Source organism: Cherax quadricarinatus, unplaced genomic scaffold (assembly GCF_038502225.1).
Source record: "Cherax quadricarinatus isolate ZL_2023a unplaced genomic scaffold, ASM3850222v1 Contig1458, whole genome shotgun sequence".
In the NCBI taxonomy this organism is placed as follows: Eukaryota; Metazoa; Arthropoda; class Malacostraca; order Decapoda; family Parastacidae; genus Cherax; species Cherax quadricarinatus.
The window spans coordinates 54,259-78,355 of NW_027196484.1; the positions used below are offsets into that span (position 1 = coordinate 54,259).

General features: G+C 40.5%; 1 protein-coding gene across 2 annotated transcripts in view; it reads left to right on the forward strand.

Moving 5' to 3' along the window:
• The window catches only part of LOC138851662 (vacuolar protein sorting-associated protein 37A-like), a 63,206-nt gene extending 39,391 nt beyond the window's left edge, over positions 1–23,815 (forward strand). The window contains exons 5-6 of one of the 2 annotated variants that reach the window (XM_070081015.1): positions 19,963–20,060; positions 23,717–23,815. In XM_070081015.1, coding sequence (XP_069937116.1) covers positions 19,963–20,037 — 75 coding nt within the window. In that variant the 3' untranslated portion in view covers positions 20,038–20,060; positions 23,717–23,815. Of the gene's footprint in view, positions 1–19,962; positions 20,164–23,716 lie in introns of those variants that run through there. The other variant, XM_070081014.1, reaches the window with a different exon arrangement.
• Positions 23,816–24,097: the final 282 nt, after the last annotated feature.

Consider the following 24,097-nt stretch of genomic DNA (forward strand, 5'->3'; position numbering starts at 1 on the left):
AACAGAGTAGAGGAAATCAGCTCTAATATACATTATTTAGGTATGAATACTGGTCAGAGAGCCTGTCATAAGTCCGAGGCATCAGTAAACGAGTACGTCGCTAAGTGAGGAGAGGCTGTATATAAAAAATGGATTAAAGAAATTACAAGGCGGGGTGGCCAAAGGTATAATTCATAGGTCTCGGGGAAAATTGTTGAGGTGGTATGGTTATATAGAGAGGATGGACAGGAATAGTTTGATCAAGATGGTGTAGAAATGTAGGGTTGAAGGTAGGAAGGGGAGAGGTCCCAAGAATGATTGGAGGGAAGGGAGTATATTGAAGCTTTGAGTTTTAGAGGCTAGAGCATTCAACTGGCTTGCACGAGTATGTTAGGCGTGAATGGAGACTTAAGTGGTTTTTTAATGGACATGCTGTTGGAGTGTGAGCATGGTAACTTCTATGAAGGGATTCAGGGAGGTTGGTTAGCCAGACTCAAGTCCTGGAGGTGGGAAAGGCAGTGCCTGCACTTTGAAGGTGGGGTGGGGACTTCGCAGTTGGAGGGGTAATCTGTGGGAGACTGCCATTGAGTTAAAATACATGTATAAGTGACCAACATTCAGAAGTACAAAAATAATGCTGTTTCTGGTCTGCTAGAGAGAATGCTGACCAGGGTCTAAAGTTGTGATGAATGGTTTGAAAAACCGACAAGTTGAAGATTGAGACACTTATGCAGCATATGGGAATCTTTATTAAGGAAACGTTTTGCCACACAGTGGCTTCATCAGTCCAATACAAAGAAGGCATAAGGAGAGGACAAGAATGAGGTAATCAGTCCCTCAACCTGGAGTCGATGTGTTCAGTCCATCAATCTTGTAGAATGTACAGCATAGGGCCGTAGACGTGGCTTATATACTGTAGTGAGGTGAGGTGAAGCAGGCGGAGGCGGGGTCATAGTGGTACCATCCACTAGTCGAAGTAGGTCTTCGTCCAAAGGTTGAACAAGTGTTGAAGAAATCTTTGTAACAAGATCCCATGTTGCTGCAGTGTCTGACAGTTGTGATGAATGGTTTGAAAAACCGACAAGTTGAAGATTGAGACACTTATGCAGCATATGGAAATCTTTGTAACAAGATCATGGGATCTTGTTACAAAGATTTCTTCAACACTTGTTCAACCTTTGGACGAAGACCTACTTCGACTAGTGGATGGTACCACTATGACCCCGCCTCCGCCTGCTTCACCTCACCTCACTACAGTATATATTAACTCTTTGACTGTTTCTGAGTTGTATATATACGTCTTTTATGCGCCACTGTTTCTGACGTATTTATACGCGTAAATTCTAGCGGCTTCAAATCAAGCGGGAGAAAGCTGGTAGGCCTACATGAGAGAAAATGGGTCTTGAGTGGTGGGTGTACACCCTGTGAAAAAAATTTGGGACTCAGTGGTGCATTGTGGGATGCCATCTTGATAGTCCATTTTCACCATGCCTCGCAGTAAGAAGTACCTCACTCCTCGGCGGATTAGAGGTCTTTTGTTCCCAATTGTTAGCTCTAACAGCGATGAAAGTGTCAGTGAAAGTGAATTCCATGGTTTTCAAGCGGGTGTGACTGAAAACAGTGCCCAGGATAACGTAATTAATGATGAAAACCCAGATGACCCACGACCTTCCACCTCTTGTGCTGGGCCGGCTCGTTCACATTCACCTGTACCAGGATGAAAGAGGAAACTATTTGCCCATGTACAAGACTCAGATGTGAACAGTGAAAGTGATAGTAGTTATTTCAAAGTTATTGAAAGCAGTTCTAGTTGTGACAGTGAGGGTGAATATTCCCCAGTGAAGCGGCAGCATATACAACGTAGCATGTGGTCTGGTAGTGTTTCATATGCTGTTCCAAGGGAAAGGAGTAAATCTCGGAGCACATCCTGTGGCCCTACACCATGACCTGTTAGTGAAGATGACGATATTGTTAAAATGGGTATGAATGATGTGAGTGAGGCAGCAGGTGGTGGTGGTGATAGTGATGGTGGCATGAGTCATGTGGCACCGGCAGCGGGCCACACTACTACTGATGCTGCTGACTCTGCACAACTACAACCAGCCTCATCCAACCCCACACTCCCACAGCCTGCACAACCACAACCACTTTTCAGTATCCAGAACCCACCAGCAGACTGCATCTGGGATTGGCAGGAAGGTGACAGAGTTTGTTCCCAGTCCCCATGACTTTGATGAAACACAAAGTGGAATATGGCCATCGTGTACACTTGGGAACAATGCTACTGAACTGGAATGCTTTCAGTTATTCTCCAATGAACCCCTGATGGACATTATTGTCAGGGAAAGCAACACATACTATGAGTACACCATAGCAAATACAATTCTCTCACCAAGATCACAGCTACACCAGTGGAAGGACACAACTGTGGCAGAGATGTACCTGTTTTTTGCCACAATAATGCTTATGCCACATGTGTATAAGCACACTGTCACCACATACTGGGCAACAGAACGCCTGATTTCAACCCCAGGTTTTAGTGACATTATAGGTGTGAATCGTTTCTTGATACTGTTACGTATGTTACACTTTTCAGACAAAACAAGGCCTGACAGAAGCAACAGGTTATATAAGATCAGAAATGTGTTGATGTACCTGAAACAAAAGTGTTGCATGTATTTTTATCCCTTCAGGGAGCTTGTTATTGAAGAGTCTTTGATTTTATTCAAGGGAAGACTCTCATTCAAGCAATACATACCAAGCAAGAGGAAACACTTTGGTATAAAGTTATTTGTACTGTGATTGCAAAAGTGGTCACGTTTTGGATATCATTGTGTACACAGGCAGTAATACATTGAGAGATACCAGGAAGGTATTGGGTATCTCTGGTGATGTGGTTCGAACAATGATGGCACCATATCGTGGTAAGGGGGATATGTTATTTACTGATACAGGTCCTCCATCACAAATCCGGCATCATTGGGACCTGTAGTGTGCCGGATTACTGAGTTTGCCGAATTACAGAGTGGTTAAGTTAGAGTACACTTAAATTAACCAAATTGACTTACACAGTTCATTGAACATCGGCAAAAATCGAACATTTTCGCTACTTTGAGCTCAATTTCAAGCTACTTTTCGTCATGAAAGCAATCAAAATCATGTCTATTTCTGTAATATATCTTCCATTATATCAAATGAGTCCAAAAAATGAGAATACAACCATAAAAACCATAGGAAAATATACTGCAAAGAGGCGGCTAATGGCTGAGAAGTGAACTCCCTTATTTATCGTCCGTCATTTTTATTTTTGTTGTACATTAAGAAGCATCTTTCCATCATACATTGCCCAAGTTTCAATGAGATAGCCCAACAAACAACCGAGAAAAAAAAAATATTTACCAAAAATCATATATGGCAAGCCCAAGCCAGGTACTGGAAATAAGTCACTTTGTTTGACTTTTCTGGGTTATCCTAGGTTCTCTATACATATGCTGCTATGTATGATAATCAGTGTAACTGTTTTTGTGTATAACTGAATAAACTTATTTACTTCTAGTCTGTCAACTGAGTACAAGAAATCACCCATTCACTTATTTCAACTACCCAATAAAGTGGTCAGAAATTGGCAATTTGGCCGATTTCACACGAATTTCAACAGATGCCAATTTCAAAATAGTGTCCAGAATAAACAATGTAGACATTTCTGGCACTAAAATAACATTTTCTCTGTTCATTAGTCACAGCTACAGGCCCCTCTTATATTACTCTTGCTTACCATTTGGAATTTTTATTCACAAAAAAAAAAATAAAAAAAATTAAAAGATTTACTGTTATGCAGACTACTTCATTATTGTAATATTTGTGGTGTGAATATAATGCAGAGAATTCGTAGTTTGGAAGTTAGGAGGAGGTGCGGGATTACCAAAACTGTTGTCCAGAGGGCTGAGGAAGGGTTGTTGAGGTGGTTCGGACATGTAGAGAGAATGGAGCGAAACAGAATGACTTCAAGAGTGTATCAGTCTGTAGTGGAAGGAAGGCGGGGTAGGGGTCGGCCTAGGAAAGGTTGGAGGGAGGGGGTAAAGGAGGTTTTGTGTGCGAGGGGCTTGGACTTCCAGCAGGCATGCGTGAGCGTGTTTGATAGGAGTGAATGGAGACAAATGGTTTTTAATACTTGACGTGCTGTTGGAGTGTGAGCAAAGTAACATTTATGAAGGGATTCAGGGAAACCGGCAGGCCGGACTTGAGTCCTGGAGATGGGAAGTACAGTGCCTGCACTCTGAAGGAGGGGTGTTAATGTTGCAGTTTAAAAACTGTAGTGTAAAGCACCCTTCTGGCAAGACAGTGATGGAGTGAATGATGGTGAAAGTTTTTCTTTTTCGGGCCACCCTGCCTTGGTGGGAATCGGCCAGTGTGATAATAACCCTTTGACTGTCGCGGCCGTATATAACGTCTTACGAGGTACCGTGTTTGACGTATATATACTCGTAAATTCTAGCGGCTTCAAATCAAGCAGGAGAAAGCTGGTAGGCCCACATGTGAGAGAATGGGTCTGTGTGGTCAGTGTGCACCATATAAAAAAAATCCTGGAGCACGCAGTGCATAATGAGAAAAAAAAAACTCCGACCGTTTTTTTTTAATTAAAATGCCGACTTTGTGGTCTATTTTCGTATAGTATTTATGGTTGTATTCTCGTTTTCTTGGTCTCATTTGATAGAATGGAAAACATATTATAGAAATAGAGGTGATTTTGATTGATTTTACTATAAAAAGAACCTAGAAATGGAGCTCAAAGTAGGGGAAATGTTTGATTTTTGCCAATGTTCAAAAGTAAACAAATGATGCCATTGTCCAATAAATGTCCAACTAGCCATTCTAATATGCAGTCATGAATGGGTTGATGTTATTTATACAATTATTACAGTATTGCAGTAGTCTGCATAATAGTAAGTCTTCTATTTTTTGTTTGAATAAAAATTCAAAATAGAAAGCAAGAGTAATATCAGAGGGGCCTGGAGACATGACTGATGAACAAAGAAAATGTTATTTTAGAGCCAGGAATGTCTGCATTGTTCATTCTGGACCTTATTTTGAAATTGTCATATTTTTTAGTTTTCGTGAAATTGGCCAAATTGCAAATTTCTGACCACATTATTAGGTAGTTGAAATCGGTAAATGGGCAGTTTCTTGTACTCAATCGATAGAAAAAATGGAGTTCTAAAGAAATAGCTATGAGTTTGGGCGACTGGAACAATGGAATTAGCCGAAAATAGGGCTCAAAGTGGGCGAAATCGCCGATTTGTAAACAGCGCCGAGGTCGCTAACTAGGTAGTAGGTTGGTAGACAGCAACCACCCAGGGAAGTACTACCGTCCTGCCAGATGACTGTGAAACAAAAACCTGTAACTGTTTTGCATGATGGTAGGATTGCTGGTTTCTTTTTCTGTCTCATAAACACGCTAGATAACAGGGATATCTTGCTACTCCTACTTACACTTTGGTCACACTTCACAGACACGCACATGCATATATATATATACATACATCTAGGTTTTTCTCCTTTTTCTAAATAGCTCTTGTTCTTTTTTATTTCTTCTATTGTCCATGGGGAAGTGGAAAAGAATCTTTCCTCCGTAAGCCATGCGTGTCGTATGAGGCGACTAAAATGCCGGGAGCAATGGGCTAGTAACCCCTTCTCCTGTATACATTTACTAAAAAAGAGAAGAAGAAAAACTTTATAAAATTGGGATGCTTAAATGTGCGTGGATGTAGTGCGGATGACAAGAAACAGATGATTGCTGATGTTATGAATGAAAAGAAGTTGGATGTCCTGGCTCTAAGCGAAACAAAGCTGAAGGGGGTAGGAGAATTTCAGTGGGGGGAAATAAATGGGATTAAATCTGGAGTATCTGAGAGAGTTAGAGCAAAGGAAGGGGTAGCAGTAATGTTAAATGATCAGTTATGGAAGGAGAAAAGAGAATATGAATGTGTAAATTCAAGAATTATGTGGATTAAAGTAAAGGTTGGATGCGAGAAGTGGGTCATAATAAGCGTGTATGCACCTGGAGAAGAGAGGAATGCAGAGGAGAGAGAGAGATTTTGGGAGATGTTAAGTGAATGTATAGGAGCCTTTGAACCAAGTGAGAGAGTAATTGTGGTAGGGGACCTGAATGCTAAAGTAGGAGAAACTTTTAGAGAGGGTGTGGTAGGTAAGTTTGGGGTGCCAGGTGTAAATGATAATGGGAGCCCTTTGATTGAACTTTGTATAGAAAGGGGTTTAGTTATAGGTAATACATATTTTAAGAAAAAGAGGATAAATAAGTATACACGATATGATGTAGGGCGAAATGACAGTAGTTTGTTGGATTATGTATTGGTAGATAAAAGACTGTTGAGTAGACTTCAGGATGTACATGTTTATAGAGGGGCCACAGATATATCAGATCACTTTCTAGTTGTAGCTACACTGAGAGTAAAAGGTAGATGGGATACAAGGAGAATAGAAGCATCAGGGAAGAGAGAGGTGAAGGTTTATAAACTAAAAGAGGAGGCAGTTAGGGTAAGATATAAACAGCTATTGGAGGATAGATGGGCTAATGAGAGCATAGGCAATGGGGTCGAAGAGGTATGGGGTAGGTTTAAAAATGTAGTGTTAGAGTGTTCAGCAGAAGTTTGTGGTTACAGGAAAGTGGGTGCAGGAGGGAAGAGGAGTGATTGGTGGAATGATGATGTAAAGAGAGTAGTAAGGGAGAAAAAGTTAGCATATGAGAAGTTTTTACAAAGTAGAAGTGATGCAAGGAGGGAAGAGTATATGGAGAAAAAGAGAGAGGTTAAGAGAGTGGTGAAGCAATGTAAAAAGAGAGCAAATGAGAGAGTGGGTGAGATGTTATCAACAAATTTTGTTGAAAATAAGAAAAAGTTTTGGAGTGAGATTAACAAGTTAAGAAAGCCTAGAGAACAAATGGATTTGTCAGTTAAAAATAGGAGAGGAGAGTTATTAAATGGAGAGTTAGAGGTATTGGGAAGATGGAGGGAATATTTTGAGGAATTGTTAAATGTTGATGAAGATAGGGAAGCTGTGATTTCGTGTATAGGGCAAGGAGGAATAACATCTTGTAGGAGTGAGGAAGAGCCAGTTGTGAGTGTGGGGGAAGTTCGTGAGGCAGTAGGTAAAATGAAAGGGGGTAAGGCAGCCGGGATTGATGGGATAAAGATAGAAATGTTAAAAGCAGGTGGGGATATAGTTTTGGAGTGGTTGGTGCAATTATTTAATAAATGTATGGAAGAGGGTAAGGTACCTAGGGATTGGCAGAGAGCATGCATAGTTCCTTTGTATAAAGGCAAAGGGGATAAAAGAGAGTGCAAAAATTATAGGGGGATAAGTCTGTTGAGTGTACCTGGTAAAGTGTATGGTAGAGTTATAATTGAAAGAATTAAGAGTAAGACGGAGAATAGGATAGCAGATGAACAAGGAGGCTTTAGGAAAGGTAGGGGGTGTGTGGACCAGGTGTTTACAGTGAAACATATAAGTGAACAGTATTTAGATAAGGCTAAAGAGGTCTTTGTGGCATTTATGGATTTGGAAAAGGCGTATGACAGGGTGGATAGGGGGGCAATGTGGCAGATGTTGCAAGTGTATGGTGTAGGAGGTAGGTTACTGAAAGCAGTGAAGAGTTTTTACGAGGATAGTGAGGCTCAAGTTAGAGTATGTAGGAAAGAGGGAAATTTTTTCCCAGTAAAAGTAGGCCTTAGACAAGGATGTGTGATGTCACCGTGGTTGTTTAATATATTTATAGATGGGGTTGTAAGAGAAGTAAATGCGAGGGTCTTGGCAAGAGGCGTGGAGTTAAAAGATAAAGAATCACACACAAAGTGGGAGTTGTCACAGCTGCTCTTTGCTGATGACACTGTGCTCTTGGGAGATTCTGAAGAGAAGCTGCAGAGATTGGTGGATGAATTTGGTAGGGTGTGCAAAAGAAGAAAATTAAAGGTGAATACAGGAAAGAGTAAGGTTATGAGGATAACAAAAAGATTAGGTGATGAAAGATTGAATATCAGATTGGAGGGAGAGAGTATGGAGGAGGTGAACGTATTCAGATATTTGGGAGTGGACGTGTCAGCGGATGGGTCTATGAAAGATGAGGTGAATCATAGAATTGATGAGGGAAAAAGAGTGAGTGGTGCACTTAGGAGTCTGTGGAGACAAAGAACTTTGTCCTTGGAGGCAAAGAGGGGAATGTATGAGAGTATAGTTTTACCAACGCTCTTATATGGGTGTGAAGCGTGGGTGATGAATGTTGCAGCGAGGAGAAGGCTGGAGGCAGTGGAGATGTCATGTCTGAGGGCAATGTGTGGTGTGAATATAATGCAGAGAATTCGTAGTTTGGAAGTTAGGAGGAGGTGCGGGATTACCAAAACTGTTGTCCAGAGGGCTGAGGAAGGGTTGTTGAGGTGGTTCGGACATGTAGAGAGAATGGAGCGAAACAGAATGACTTCAAGAGTGTATCAGTCTGTAGTGGAAGGAAGGCGGGGTAGGGGTCGGCCTAGGAAGGGTTGGAGGGAGGGGGTAAAGGAGGTTTTGTGTGCGAGGGGCTTGGACTTCCAGCAGGCATGCGTGAGCGTGTTTGATAGGAGTGAATGGAGACAAATGGTTTTTAATACTTGACGTGCTGTTGGAGTGTGAGCAAAGTAACATTTATGAAGGGATTCAGGGAAACCGGCAGGCCGGACTTGAGTCCTGGAGATGGGAAGTACAGTGCCTGCACTCTGAAGGAGGGGTGTTAATGTTGCAGTTTAAAAACTGTAGTGTAAAGCACCCTTCTGGCAAGACAGTGATGGAGCGAATGATGGTGAAAGTTTTTCTTTTTCGGGCCACCCTGCCTTGGTGGGAATCGGCCAGTGTGATAATAAAAAAAAGCAGAGACACTCGTTTTATGTGTGAAGAGTGTCAAGTGCCACTCTGCATATACCCATGTTTCAAAGAGTTCCACAAGCTGCAGCAGTTCTAGGAAAGTGTTCAGTGACTGTACATATGTATATATATTATGGAACACTAGTAATAAACAATGTTTTGTATTGTTTGTGTAAAAAAGTTTTATACACTAATAGTGATAATGTTTGTTCAGTTATTGTGTTGTAAACAATGAGTGTATATTTGAACAATGCACCTTACATTGGTCTCACAGGCCACATAAGTTACTTAGAAAAGAAAAACATTGGAAAATACAAGAAACCTTCGAATTGGAGTAAATAAAAGAATACCGGGTGGGCAGCATTCGCCGCTGTTGCCATACACCGCTCATTTTCTGCCAACTTTGCACCTCTGTATCTCGGTAAGTACTGATGGCAAACATTTTTTTTAGGCTTAAAACACTCAGTAAAATAATCATAACATTTTGGAAAGAATTTTTTTTTTTTCGAATATTTTGCGACATAGAATGACAGTTTCAGAAAGGGACCTGCAACAAAGGGTTAATACACACACACTCACAAGCAAAGTATATATACCTACCATACACAGAATAGATGGGGTTGTAAAGGAAGTAAATGCTAGGGTGTTCGGGAGAGGGGTGGGATTAAATTTTGGGGAATCAAATTCAAAATGGGAATTGACACAGTTACTTTTTGCTGATGATACTGTGCTTATGGGAGATTCTAAAGAAAAATTGCAAAGGTTAGTGGATGAGTTTGGGAATGTGTGTAAAGGTAGAAAGTTGAAAGTGAACATAGAAAAGAGTAAGGTGATGAGGGTGTCAAATGATTTAGATAAAGAAAAATTGGATATCAAATTGGGGAGGAGGAGTATGGAAGAAGTGAATGTTTTCAGATACTTGGGAGTTGACGTGTCGGCGGATGGATTTATGAAGGATGAGGTTAATCATAGAATTGATGAGGGAAAAAAGGTGAGTGGTGCGTTGAGGTATATGTGGAGTCAAAAAACGTTATCTATGGAGGCAAAGAAGGGAATGTATGAAAGTATAGTAGTACCAACACTCTTATATGGGTGTGAAGCTTGGGTGGTAAATGCAGCAGCGAGGAGACGGTTGGAGGCAGTGGAGATGTCCTGTTTAAGGGCAATGTGTGGTGTAAATATTATGCAGAAAATTCGGAGTGTGGAAATTAGGAGAAGGTGTGGAGTTAATAAAAGTATTAGTCAGAGGGCAGAAGAGGGGTTGTTGAGGTGGTTTGGTCATTTAGAGAGAATGGATCAAAGTAGAATGACATGGAAAGCATATAAATCTATAGGGGAAGGAAGGCGGGGTAGGGGTCGTCCTCGAAAGGGTTGGAGAGAGGGGGTAAAGGAGGTTTTGTGGGCAAGGGGCTTGGACTTCCAGCAAGCGTGCATGCGCGTGTTCGATAGGAGTGAATGGAGACAAATGGTATTTGGGACCTGACGATCTGTTGGTGTGTGAGCAGGATGTGAAGCTTAGGTGGTAAATGCAGCAGCGAGGAGACGGTTGGAGGCAGTGGAGATGTCCTGTCTAAGGGCAATGTGTGGTGTAAATATTATGCAGAAAATTTGGAGTGTGGAAATTAGGAGAAGGTGTGGAGTTAATAAAAGCATTAGTCAGAGGGCAGAAGAGGGGTTGTTGAGGTGGTTTGGTCATTTAGAGAGAATGGATCAAAGTAGAATGACATGGAAAGCATATAAATCTATAGGGAAAGGAAGGAGGGGTAGGGGTCGTCCTCGAAAGGGTTGGAAAGAGGGGGTAAAGGAGGTTTTGTGGGCGAGGGGCTTGGACTTCCAGCAAGCGTGCATGAGCGTGTTAGATAGGAGTGAATGGAGACGAATGATACTTGGGACCTGACGATCTGTTGGAGTGTGAGCAGGGTAATATTTAGTGAAGGGATTCAGGGAAACCGGTTATTTTCATATAGTCGGACTTGAGTCCTGGAAATGGGAAGTACAATGCCTGCACTTTAAAGGAGGGGTTTGGGATATTGGCAGTTTGGAGGGATATGTTGTGTATCTTTATATGTATATGCTTCTAAACTGTTGTATTCTGAGCACCTCTGCAAAAGCAGTGATAATGTGTGAGTGTGGTGAAAGTGTTGAATGATGATGAAAGTATTTTCTTTTTGGGGATTTTCTTTCTTTTTTGGGTCACCCTGCCTCGGTGGGAGACGGCCGACTTGTTGAAAAAAAAAAAAAAAAAAAAAAAATTCAGGGAAACCGGTTATTTTCATATAGCCGGACTTGAGTCCTGGAAATGGGAAGTACAATGCCTGCACTTTAAAGGAGGGGTTTGGGATATTGGCAGTTTGGAGGGATATGTTGTGTATCTTTATATGTGTATGCTTCTAAACTGTTGTATTCTGAGCACCTCTGCAAAAACAGTGATTATGTGTGAGTGTGGTGAAAGTGTTGAATGATGATGAAAGTATTTTCTTTTTGGGGATTTTCTTTCTTTTTTGGGTCACCCTGCCTCGGTGGGAGACGGCCGACTTGTTAAAAAAAAAAAAAAAAAAAAAAAAAAAACACAGAATAGATATATTACAATTGTGGTGCTTGTAATATGCTCAGTGTTTTGGCCTTGGTTAACTATTATATTCATAGGGAAGGGCTCAACCTGTAGGGGGCATACAGTGCCTGGGATTGGGTGATAATTAGATTTGATTCAGGGAAATTATATTTAATTGAAAGCACTAAACTGGTAGGGGGGGTCATACAACACATTGGGAATGGACGGCAGTCAGGTTCAGTCGATGTGAGGCAAGGTTTCAATTTCTTGGATCAAAAAGCCCTTCAGCATAAGGCATACCCCCCTTCCTTTCCCTTAAAGAAAATATTATAGTTCTGTATGACCCTTGTGGGTTTAGTGCTTAGTTTTTATGATTATAATTAGAGTGCTAAACTTGTATGGATCATGCACTGAACTTTGGTAGGTAATATAGTGATATTGTACATGATAGAAGTAAGAGAAATTTAGTATATTGTGTACCCTTGAAGATGAAGGGTTCTTGATCCACAGAACTGCAGCTACCATTCCTTTGTAACTAATCTGATCATCTCCCATTCCCAAGGTGCTGTTTGATTTATGGGTTGACTTCTTTTTTTTCATGAATTTACAATGCACATATATCTCTTATCTGTCAGTCACTTTTTAGATCTTGTTGCAAACATTCAAATGCAAAATACTTTCAGTTAAGTATTTTTTCTTGGTTATTCTTTCACCAGACACATTGTTGTGCATGTGTGGAGGGCTTGTATTGCTTGGTAATTCCAATGATGGGCAGCAGGTTGAGTGGAGAATGAGGAAATGATTGAGAGGCAATCATACATGTTTTTGAATTGGGTCCATTGCCAAGATTATTCCTTTAGGAAAGCAGCTTACAAAACTGCCAAATAGATGAATAAGAGACATGTGCAACTCTTCGGTATCTTTATTTTGGAGACTATTTGTCAGCCAATGGCTTTATCAGTCCAGTACAAAAATAATACAGGAACTGGTGAAAAACATGAGGTAGTCTCTCAGCCCATTAGTCTTGATGGACTGATCACCTCTATTACTACATGTCTTCCATCTGCAGTATTATTACTTGGATTGATAAAGCTGCTGGTTGATGAATGTCTCCACAGTAAAGATGTCCAAGTGTTGCACATGTCTCTTATTCATATACCTGTTATTATTTTAAGTGGTAAGAAAATATCTTCCCTATACAGTGCATTGTCGTGTGCTCTGTGACTTGTGGGTTTGCCACAGTTTTTTGTTTTTAATATACCTCATGTTTAGGTAGTAGGTTGGTAGACAGCAACCACCCAGGGAAGTACTACCGTCCTGCCAGATGACTGTGAAACAGAAACCTGTAACTGTTTTGCATGATGGTAGGATTGCTGGTTTCTTTTTCTGTCTCATAAACACGCTAGATAACAGGGATATCTTGCTACTCCTACTTACACTTTGGTCACACTTCACAGACACGCACATGCATATATATATATACATACATCTAGGTTTTTCTCCTTTTTCTAAATAGCTCTTGTTCTTCTTTATTTCTTCTATTGTCCATGGGGAAGTGGAAGAGAATCTTTCCTCCGTAAGCCATGCGTGTCGTATGAGGCGACTAAAATGCCGGGAGCAATGGGCTAGTAACCCCTTCTCCTGTAGACATTTACTAAAAAAGAGAAGAAGAAAAACTTTATAAAACTGGGATGCTTGAATGTGCGTGGATGTAGTGCGGATAACAAGAAACAGATGATTGCTGATGTTATGAATGAAAAGAAGTTGGATGTCCTGGCCCTAAGCGAAACAAAGCTGAAGGGGGTAGGGGAGTTTCGGTGGGGGGAAATAAATGGGATTAAATCTGGAGTATCTGAGAGAGTTAGAGCAAAGGAAGGGGTAGCAGTAATGTTGAAGGATCAGTTATGGAAGGAGAAAAGAGAATATGAATGTGTAAATTCAAGAATTATGTGGATTAAAGTAAAGGTTGGATGCGAAAAGTGGGTCATAATAAGCGTGTATACAGTGGACCCCCGCATACCGATGGCATCACATAGCGATTAATCCGCATACCGCTTGCTTTAATCGCAAAAATTTTGCCTCGCATACCGCTTAAAAACCCGCTCACCGATTTTCGTCCGAGACGCGTCCAATGTGCGGCCTGAGCCACGCTCACATGTTCCGCCGGTGGCATTGTTTACCAGCCAGCCTCCGCGGTAACATCCAAGCATACAATCGGAATATTTCGTATTATTACAGTGTTTTCGGTGCTTTTTCTGGAAAATAAGTGACCATGGGCCCCAAGAAAGCTTCTAGTGCCAACCCTACAGCAATAAGGGTGAGAATTACAATAGAGATGAAGAAAAAGATCATTGATAAGTATGAAAGTGGAGTGCGTGTCTCCGAGCTGGCCAGGTTGTATAATAAACCCCAATCAACCATCGCTACTATTGGTGGTACAGCTGCTGCTGCTGCTGCACTGTCAGCTGCTGCTGCTGCTGTAGCATCGTCTGCTGCTGCTGTAACATCGTCTGTTGCTGCTGTAGCATCGTCTGTTGCTGCTGTACCACCGTCAGCTGCTGCTGCTGCTGTAGCATCGTCTGCTGCTGCTGTAACATCGTCTGTTGCTGCTGTAGCACCGTCGCTGCTGCTGCTGCTGTAGCATCGTCTGCTGCTGCTGTAGCATCGTCTGCTGCTGCTGTAGCATCGTCTGCTGCTGCTGTAGCATCGTCTGTTGCTCTGTAGCTCGTCTGCTGCTGCTGTAGTATCGTCTGCTGCTGCTGTAGCATCGTCTGCTGCTGCTGTAGCATCGTCTGCTGCTGCTGTACCACCGTCAGCTGCTGCTGCTGCTGTAGCATCGTCTGCTGCTGCTGTAGCATCGTCTGTTGCTGCTGTAGCATCGTCTGTTGCTGCTGTACCACCGTCAGCTGCTGCTGCTGCTGTAGCACCGTTGTTGGTGTGGCTTATTGAGAATACCAAGAAACAATTAACCCCAGAGGATTTGCCACCCAGGATAACCCAAAAAAGTCAGTGTCATCGAAGACTGTCTAACTTATTTCCATTGGGGTCCTTAATCTTGTCTCCCAGGATGCAACCCACACCAGTCGACTAACACCCAGGTGAACAGGGAAAAATGCCTGGAACTAGTGCTCATATTGGTGAATTTAAAGCCAGCAAAGGTTGGTTTGAGAGATTTAAGAATCGTAGTGGCATACACAGTGTGATAAGGCCTGTTCTGGAAGAAAATGCCAAACAGGACCTACAGTACTCAGGAGGAAAAGGCACTCCCAGGACACAGTGTCTCATCAGTCATTGCTGCATCTTCAATAAAGGTAAGTGTCATTTATTCTTCATTTAGTAGAGTAGTACATGCACAATATATATTGTGCATGTACTACTCTACTATTGTGCATGTATCCTTCTCTTTGTGTGTAGGAAAATGTATATTTCATGTGGTAAAATTTTTTTTTTCATACTTTTGGGTGTCTTGCACGGATTAATTTGATTTCCATTATTTCTTATGGGGAAAATTCATTCGCATACCGATTATTTCGCATAACAATGACCCCTCTTGCACGGATTAAAATCGGTATGCGGGGGTCCACTGTAGTCAGACTTGAGTCCTGGAAATGGGAAGTACAATGCCTGCACTTTAAAGGAGGGGTTTGGGATATTGGCAGTTTGGAGGGATATGTTGTGTATCTATACGTATATGCTTCTAAACTGTTGTATTCTGAGCACCTCTGCAAAAGCAGTGATAACAGGTGTGTGTGGTGAAAGTGTTGAATGATGATGAAAGTATTTTCTTTTTGGGGATTTTCTTTCTTTTTTTTGGGTCACCCTGCCTCGGTGGGAGACGACCGACTTGTTGACTCTCTCTCTCTATAGTTTGTTATTATATATACTGTTATATAATACAGGTCTCCCTCAACATTCACGTTTTCAACTTTCACGGGCTTCACACATTCGCGAATTCCCAACCGCCAAATTCCCAGCCACCAAATTCCCAGCCGCCAAATCATATTTAAGTTTCCCGCCACCTGCGAGTCCCTACTACCCTCCCTCCGACCCCCGCAACTGGCAGCCAGCCCTCCCACCACTCAGTGTGGTGAGTGTTTTGTTTGTTCATTATTTGCTATTAAACTACAGTATAAATAATGTAAACCCATTCATGACTGCATATTGGAATGGCTATTCGGACAGGTATTAGATGGTGACATCATGTGTTTACTCTTGAACACTGCAAAGAATTAAACATTTCTGCTACAGCTAATAATAACAATAGTAATAATAATAATAATAATAATAATAATAATAATAATAATAATAAATATGATATAATTGAAGAAGGAAATTGTACAAAAATACGAGGGAGTGGTTGACACATCGTCAGTGTGACTTTGTTTATGCTGGAGTGAACATTAGTCTCCCTGCTCTTCCAAACATTTCACAATAATTCATTGTGTTTGGTGCTTGTAGATTGAGTGTGACTGGAGTGGTAGAGGCAGTGATTGAGGCAATGGTATTTAATAACATACATGTTAATAATAATACATTATTAATAATAATAATAATACATGTTATTAATAACATGTACTATTATTATTTATAACATATATGTTATTAAATACCACTGCCTCAACTGCTGAATTATTGTGAAATGTTTGGAAGAGCAGGGAGACTAATGTTCACTCCAGCATAAACAAAGTCACACTGACGATGTGTCAACCACTCCCTCGTATTTTTGTACAATTTCCTTCTTCAATTATATCGTATTTATTATTATTATTATTATTATTATTATTATTATTATTATTATTATTATTACTATTGTTATTATTAGCAATAGCAGAAATGTTCGATTCTTTGCTGTGTTCAAGAGTAAACACATGATGTCACCGTCTAATACCTGTCCGAATAGCCATTCCAATATGCAGTCATGAATGGGTTTACATTATTTATTCTGTAGTTTAATAGCAAATAATGAACAAACAAAACACTCACCACACTGAGTGGTGGGAGGGCTGGCTGCCAGTTGCGGGGGTCGGAGGGAGGGTAGTAGGGACTCGCAGTGGTGGAGTCTGTGGTATTCAATAACATACATGTTATTTACAAGTTATTAAATAACATACGTTATTAAAGCATAACATGTATATATTTAGTACAGTTTATGACGTTTTCATGTATTTTATGATTATTCATGGTTCAACAAGTTAAGGAAGCAGTATTGTAATATATTTCCCTACAATATATTGGGGCACCAAACATTCGCGTTTTTTCAACATTCGCGAGGCTCTTGATCCCCTAACCCTCACGAATGTTGAGGGTAACCTGTACAAGATATAATGTAGGGCGAAATGACAGTAGTTTGTTGGATATGTATTGGTAGATAAAAGACTGTTCAGTAGACTTAAGGATGTACATGTTTATAGAGGGGCCACAGATATATCAGATCACTTTTTAGTTGTAGCTACACTGAGAGTAAAAGGTAGATGGGATACAAGGAGAATAGAAGCATCAGGGAAGAGAGAGGTGAAGGTTTATAAACTAAAAGAGGAGGCAGTTAGGGTAAGATATAAACAGCTATTGGAGGATAGATGGGCTAATGAGAGCATAGGCAATGGGGTCGAAGAGGTATGGGGTAGGTTTAAAAATGTAGTGTTAGAGTGTTCAGCAGAAGTTTGTGGTTACAGGAAAGTGGGTGCGGGAGGGAAGAGGAGCGATTGGTGGAATGATGATGTAAAGAGAGTAGTAAGGGAGAAAAAGTTAGCATATGAGAAGTTTTTACAAAGTAGAAGTGATGCAAGGAGGGAAGAGTATATGGAGAAAAAGAGAGAGGTTAAGAGAGTGGTGAAGCAATGTAAAAAGAGAGCAAATGAGAGAGTGGGTGAGATGTTATCAACAAATTTTGTTGAAAATAAGAAAAAGTTTTGGAGTGAGATTAACAAGTTAAGGAAGCCTAGAGAACAAATGGATTTGTCAGTTAAAAATAGGAGAGGAGAGTTATTAAATGGAGAGTTAGAGGTATTGGGAAGATGGAGGGAATATTTTGAGGAATTGTTAAATGTTGATGAAGATAGGGAAGCTGTGATTTCGTGTATAGGGCAAGGAGGAATAACATCTTGTAGGAGTGAGGAAGAGCCAGTTGTGAGTGTGGGGGAAGTTCGTGAGGCAGTAGGTAAAATGAAAGGGGGTAAGGCAGCTGGGATTGATGGGATAAAGATAGAAATGTTAAAAGCAGGTGGGGATATAGTTTTGGAGTGGTTGGTGCAATTATTTAATAAATGTATGGAAGAGGGTAAGGTACCTAGGGATTGGCAGAGAGCATGCATAGTTCCTTTGTATAAAGGCAAAGGGGACAAAAGAGAGTGCAAAAATTATAGGGGGATAAGTCTGTTGAGTATACCTGGTAAAGTGTATGGTAGAGTTATTATTGAAAGAATTAAGAGTAAGACGGAGAATAGGATAGCAGATGAACAAGGAGGCTTTAGGAAAGGTAGGGGGTGTGTGGACCAGGTGTTTACAGTGAAACATATAAGTGAACAGTATTTAGATAAGGCTAAAGAGGTCTTTGTGGCATTTATGGATTTGGAAAAGGCGTATGACAGGGTGGATAGGGGGGCAATGTGGCAGATGTTGCAGGTGTATGGTGTAGGAGGTAGGTTACTGAAAGCAGTGAAGAGTTTTTACGAGGATAGTGAGGCTCAAGTTAGAGTATGTAGGAAAGAGGGAAATTATTTCCCAGTAAAAGTAGGCCTTAGACAAGGATGTGTGATGTCACCGTGGTTGTTTAATATATTTATAGATGGGGTTGTAAGAGAAGTAAATGCGAGGGTCTTGGCAAGAGGCGTGGAGTTAAAAGATAAAGAATCACACATAAAGTGGGAGTTGTCACAGTTGCTCTTTGCTGATGACACTGTGCTCTTGGGAGATTCTGAAGAGAAGTTGCAGAGATTGGTGGATGAATTTGGTAGGGTATGCAAAAGAAGAAAATTAAAAGTGAATACAGGAAAGAGTAAGGTTATGAGGATAACAAAAAGATTAGGTGATGAAAGATTGGATATCAGATTGGAGGGAGAGAGTATGGAGGAGGTGAATGTATTCAGATATTTGGGAGTGGACGTGTCAGCGGATGGGTCTATGAAAGATGAGGTGAATCATAGAATTGATGAGGGGAAAAGGGTGAGTGGTGCACTTAGGAGTCTGTGGAGACAAAGAACTTTGTCCTTGGAGGCAAAGAGGGGAATGTATGAGAGTATAGTTTTACCAACGCTCTTATATGGGTGTGAAGCATGGGTGATGAATGTTGCAGCGAGGAGAAGGCTGGAGGCAGTGGAGATGTCATGTCTGAGGGCAATGTGTGGTGTGAATATAATGCAGAGAATTCGTAGTTTGGAAGTTAGGAGGAGGTGCGGGATTACCAAAACTGTTGTCCAGAGGGCTGAGGAAGGGTTGTTGAGGTGGTTCGGACATGTAGAGAGAATGGAGCGAAACAGAATGACTTCAAGAGTGTATCAGTCTGTAGTGGAAGGAAGGCGGGGTAGGGGTCGGCCTAGGAAAGGTTGGAGGGAGGGGGTAAAGGAGGTTTTGTGTGCGAGGGGCTTGGACTTCCAGCAGGCATGCGTGAGCGTGTTTGATAGGAGTGAATGGAGACAAATGGTTTTTAATACTTGACGTGCTGTTGGAGTGTGAGCAAAGTAACATTTATGAAGGGGTTCAGGGAAACCGGCAGGCCGGACTTGAGTCCTGGAGATGGGAAGTACAGTGCCTGCACTCTGAAGGAGGGGTGTTAATGTTGCAGTTTAAAAACTGTAGTGTAAAGCACCCTTCTGGCAAGACAGTGATGGAGTGAATGATGGTGAAAGTTTTTCTTTTTCACTTATGTGAACACTTTAAAATTACATATCTACCAAAGGAGCCCCTCCAACACTGATGTGATTACTACTGCTACATCACTTCATTTTCACATCACTGGTTCAGCTTTATAAGCACCCATCTCATGCGTCTATCAGACTGCTAAACTCTGCTGTGCAGGTGACAAGTCTCAAATATACCCAGATGTTGCACACACAAGTATTCAATAACAATTGCAGAAGTAAATGAACAGTTCTTGGGAAGGCAGTGTCTCTTAACTTTGAATGTATTTCAAAACATGGCTCCTCCATACTTATTGTGCTAGTGCATTCCTGAAAATTGTTCGGAACTCGGAACCTTTTTTTTCTAATGACATCCATGTTATAGTTAAAAATGTGTTCTCAAATTCATTCACTTAGGACACCTTCATTGAAAATGTTTTGATCCATGAACAGGTATGAAAGGAGACACTACCTCCTGTTTCCTCTCATACTGGAAGTGTTCAAGGTCTGTAGACAAACTTTTTCAATGAAGGTGTCCCAAGTGAATGCATTAGTGTCCATTTTCCTCAGTAGCAGCCATGAAAAATCACATCTTTATCTAGTGTTTTTAGAAAATCTGGTGCAGCCTTTCCCTTGGTGCCAGATAATGATTTATTGCATACACCACTAATGTTGTGTTCTTACTTTCAGGAAACTCATCTAAGGAAGTTTAAAGGTGAACGACTTGGTGCACAGCTACGGGAGCTTCACAAAGCTGGCTTTTAAAAGGAACTGTAAAATAAGAATAAGTGAGAAACAGTGTAACCTTAGACTAATGTTTTGTTAATAAATTTCTGGCTATGTATGATCTCAATCTGTTATTACAATAATAATAGTGGATAATGAAGAGAACACGTACTTTGTTTAATGTCCACCACAAAATGTATTATAAATATTTTCCATATTGTATGAGTTTAAGACAATGCCATTGGTTAGCTGATGATCCTTACAGGTTTAGCTCTATCCCATGAATATAATAAGCAATTAAAATTGATCATAACAGATGATCTTTAATAGATTATTCATGGGAAAGCATTAAACCTATAGGAGTTGAAGCTAATTAGGTTTGATCCAGATAGAGTAGATCCAATTACTTGGACCAAGAGCTCTTCACCAGCATCAAGGCCTCCCCAATCTTGGGAGCTTTTAACAGACGAGCATGGAATGTCAAATATGCTCAGTAGTTGTGTGCTAGATATATTACTGTGTGGTTTACATGTATCCTACAAGACATATTCATAGGTAAGGGTGATCAAATTATATTGACACGGTTATGCTATAGAGATCATAGAAGATTGCTAGAGTACATGATTGTAGAGTTATTTTTTGCTAGAGAATTGGATCTGTGCTCCATCGAATTAAGCCTGTGATTGTATAATCCTCCGGGTTTAGCGCTTCCCCCTTGATTATAATAATAATAATAATTTACAAGTACGTATTTGGGGTTTTGAATAAGGGGTATATGTACAGTGGACCCCCGAGTTTTGTGATTAATCCGTTCCAGAGAGCCCACCGAAGGTCGAAATTCACGAAACTCGAAACCATTTTCCCCATAAGAATAATGGAAATAAAATTAATCCGTTCCAGACACCCAAAAATATTAAAATAAAATATTTTTTTTCAAATTAAAGATTTACATAATGAAAAACAATGAGAAAATCAAGTACATGCATTTAAAATAAATAATATTACACTTACCTTTACTGAAGACTTCTGGGTGGATGGAAGATGGGAGGAGGTGATAGGAGGAAGGTGGACACTATTCATTCATTCATTAGAGATTCGCCAATACTTCTCCATATGGTGACCCGGCTGTGGCCCCCGGTTGGGGGTGTCGTTGGTGGACACTATTGTTTGGAAGGAGAATCTCCTTCCATTAGGACTTTACGTAGCAAGTCCTTATCTGGGGTTACTTCCCTTCTTCTTTTAATGCCACTGGGAACAACTTGAGTCTGGACCCCTGGCACACAAAGTACCTATCCAGAAAGGTCTTTTTCTGGCGTTTCTAAGATTTCCCTGAAGTGGGACACAACACTGTCATTGTACATGTTGCAGATACGGCTTGTTTCAGCTTGGTCAGGGTGATACTTTGCAACTCATTCCACATATGTGCTTAATCACTGAAGAAGGCACCTCATCCACTCCCTCTTCCTCCGAAGCAACTTCCTCGGCTGTGGTCTGATGCTGTTCCAGTTGAAGCTCTTGCAGTTCGTCAGTGGTTAGCTCTTCCCTGTGGTCCTCCACCAACTCTTCCACATCCCCGTCACTCTATTTACCAAAGGGCTTGCACTAGCTTTCCTTGGGTCCATGATGACTTATTTAGCAGTTGCAAGCACAAAAAACAATGGATTATTATGAAATGTATGAACCCGCAGGGTGATGGTCACGTGTTGGTAAACAATAGCACACTGAGCGTGAATGGCGTGGGAGACTGGCTTTGTGTGCACGGTGACGGGCGGACGGGTACCGGACGGTCGCCGAAGCACGAGTTTTTTCACGAAACTCGAGGCCAAATTTTTCCCAAAAAACTCGCCGAAGGTCGAATTTCGCGAAAGTTGAGGCTGCCGAAACTCGGGGGTCCACTGTATCTGTTTTGAGAAAGAGATTAGAATAATCTTATACTAGTAGGGTTCTTTGATACTCATAGCATGGTTTTCAATAAAGTTTAGATTATTGTAATGTAGGGTTAGGGGTATTTTTAGAATTTTTATGTGCATATCAACCTTTTAGGACAAATATATTTCATTATTTTGTAGCATCTTTGTGGATAAAAAGGCTTCAAGGAAGAATATTTGGATTTCTTTCTGGAGCCATTTGAATATTCCACTTTCCCTACCACCCCATCTTTTCAAGTTTTCTTTTACCAATAAGTATATTTTATTACATAATATGGTACACAAGATTAATATATTTAAACTGAATCTGTGAGAAGTAAAATATATTTTTGTCCCACAAAGTTTATACCCATATTACAATTTAAATTTTATTGAAAACTATACAGATCAGAAAGTGCTATTAGTATAGTATATGATCCTTTTTTCAAAAGATACACATCTCAAAAAAAATTGATAAACAGTGTTATTCTTTACCCAACAAAACTTACACTCCACTAATTTAAAACCCCAGATTCTCATAAAAAAATTACAGTCACCAATATATTCTAGCTACCTTCTCTGTTCTCCATAGCACAATACAGTCAATATAATTTTATCATCCTTATGAATATTACTGTAATTATAAAATGTAAACAAACTGGGGAACAAAAATATAGCAGCCTAGTAAATATATATCAGATGCTCTCAATACTAATATAACTATAGAAATGTTTTATGTTGTATTAATTTTGGTATAATACACATATACACCAAGCTGAATTACTGTGATTTCACCATTTTTTTTTTTTCACTTTCCACGGTCCAAATTTTCTTATAAACCACACTACACATTGCTCTCAAACATGACATCTATAATACCTCTAGTCTCCTCCCTACAATGTTCAAAGCCCATGTATTACACCCATATAAAAGTGCTTGTAACACTGGTACATTCCCGTTTCTTCCTCCGTAGATGAACTTATACTATACCATTATAATAATTGTCTGACACAGCAACAGCATGGAACCTCAGTACAGAGATCTACCACTCATATGTTCATCCAACCTAATAATTTTTTTTTTTTTACTAACACATTGGCCATTTCCCACCAAGGCAAGGTGACCTGAAAAAGAACACTTCCATCATTCACTCCATCACTGCCTTGCCAGAGACATGCTTATGCTATAGTTAAAAAAACAGCATACCAACACCCCTCCTTCAGAGCACAGGCACCATACTTCCCACCTCCAAGTCTCAAGTTTGGCTAACTGGTTTCCCTGAATCCCTTCATAAATTTTACTTTGCTCACACTCCAATAGCACGTCAAGTCATAAAAACCATTTATCTCCACTCGCTCCTAACACAGGTCCAGTTTGTCACGATCTACTAACACCAGTTTGCCCCACCCACCTATACCATGGAAATGGCACTGTATGACCCTTATGGGTTTAGCACCTGGTTATAATTATAATATACCATAGAAAAAGACACAAATGCAATATAATGCAATTCTTCACTGATTACATTTTGCCCACACAGTGGGCAAAACATCACAAACAGATCTGTTTGTGTCTTGATAAGGTACACTGTGGGTGAAATGTAGCCAAAAAAGGATCGCATTATACTGCATTTGTGTATTTTTCCATTGTGTTGGTATTTTATACCATTTATCTCCACCTATATTATCTCCAACTGCTACACCTTACCTCTTTCTCCAGTATACAAGCCTCTGTGCTCATTGCTTTGTTTGAGGCAGTTACAGGACTGAACACCTATCAAGGCTAAACAACTGAATATCTTATCTTTCCAGCTGCATTGTCTCCAGTTTAAAAGACTCCACCCACTGTATTCAACTGATGCAGCTTGCTGTGAAGGCAAAACATTTCAACAATAAAAGTACCCAAGTGTTTCCCATGTCTTATTCATTAGCTTTTTGGCATTATACAGCATACCCTTAATTTTTTTTCAACAAACTGGCCGTATCCCACTGAGTAATTTATACAGGAGAAAAGGTTACTAGCCCCTTGATCCTGGCATTTAAGTTTCCTCTTACAACACGCATGGCTTACGGAGGAAGAATTCTTTTCTACTTCCCCCATACATGTAAGAGAAAATGAAGAACAAAAACCAGTAAGAAAATAGAAGAAAACCCAAATGGGTGTGTAAATATATATGTTTGTATATGCATGTG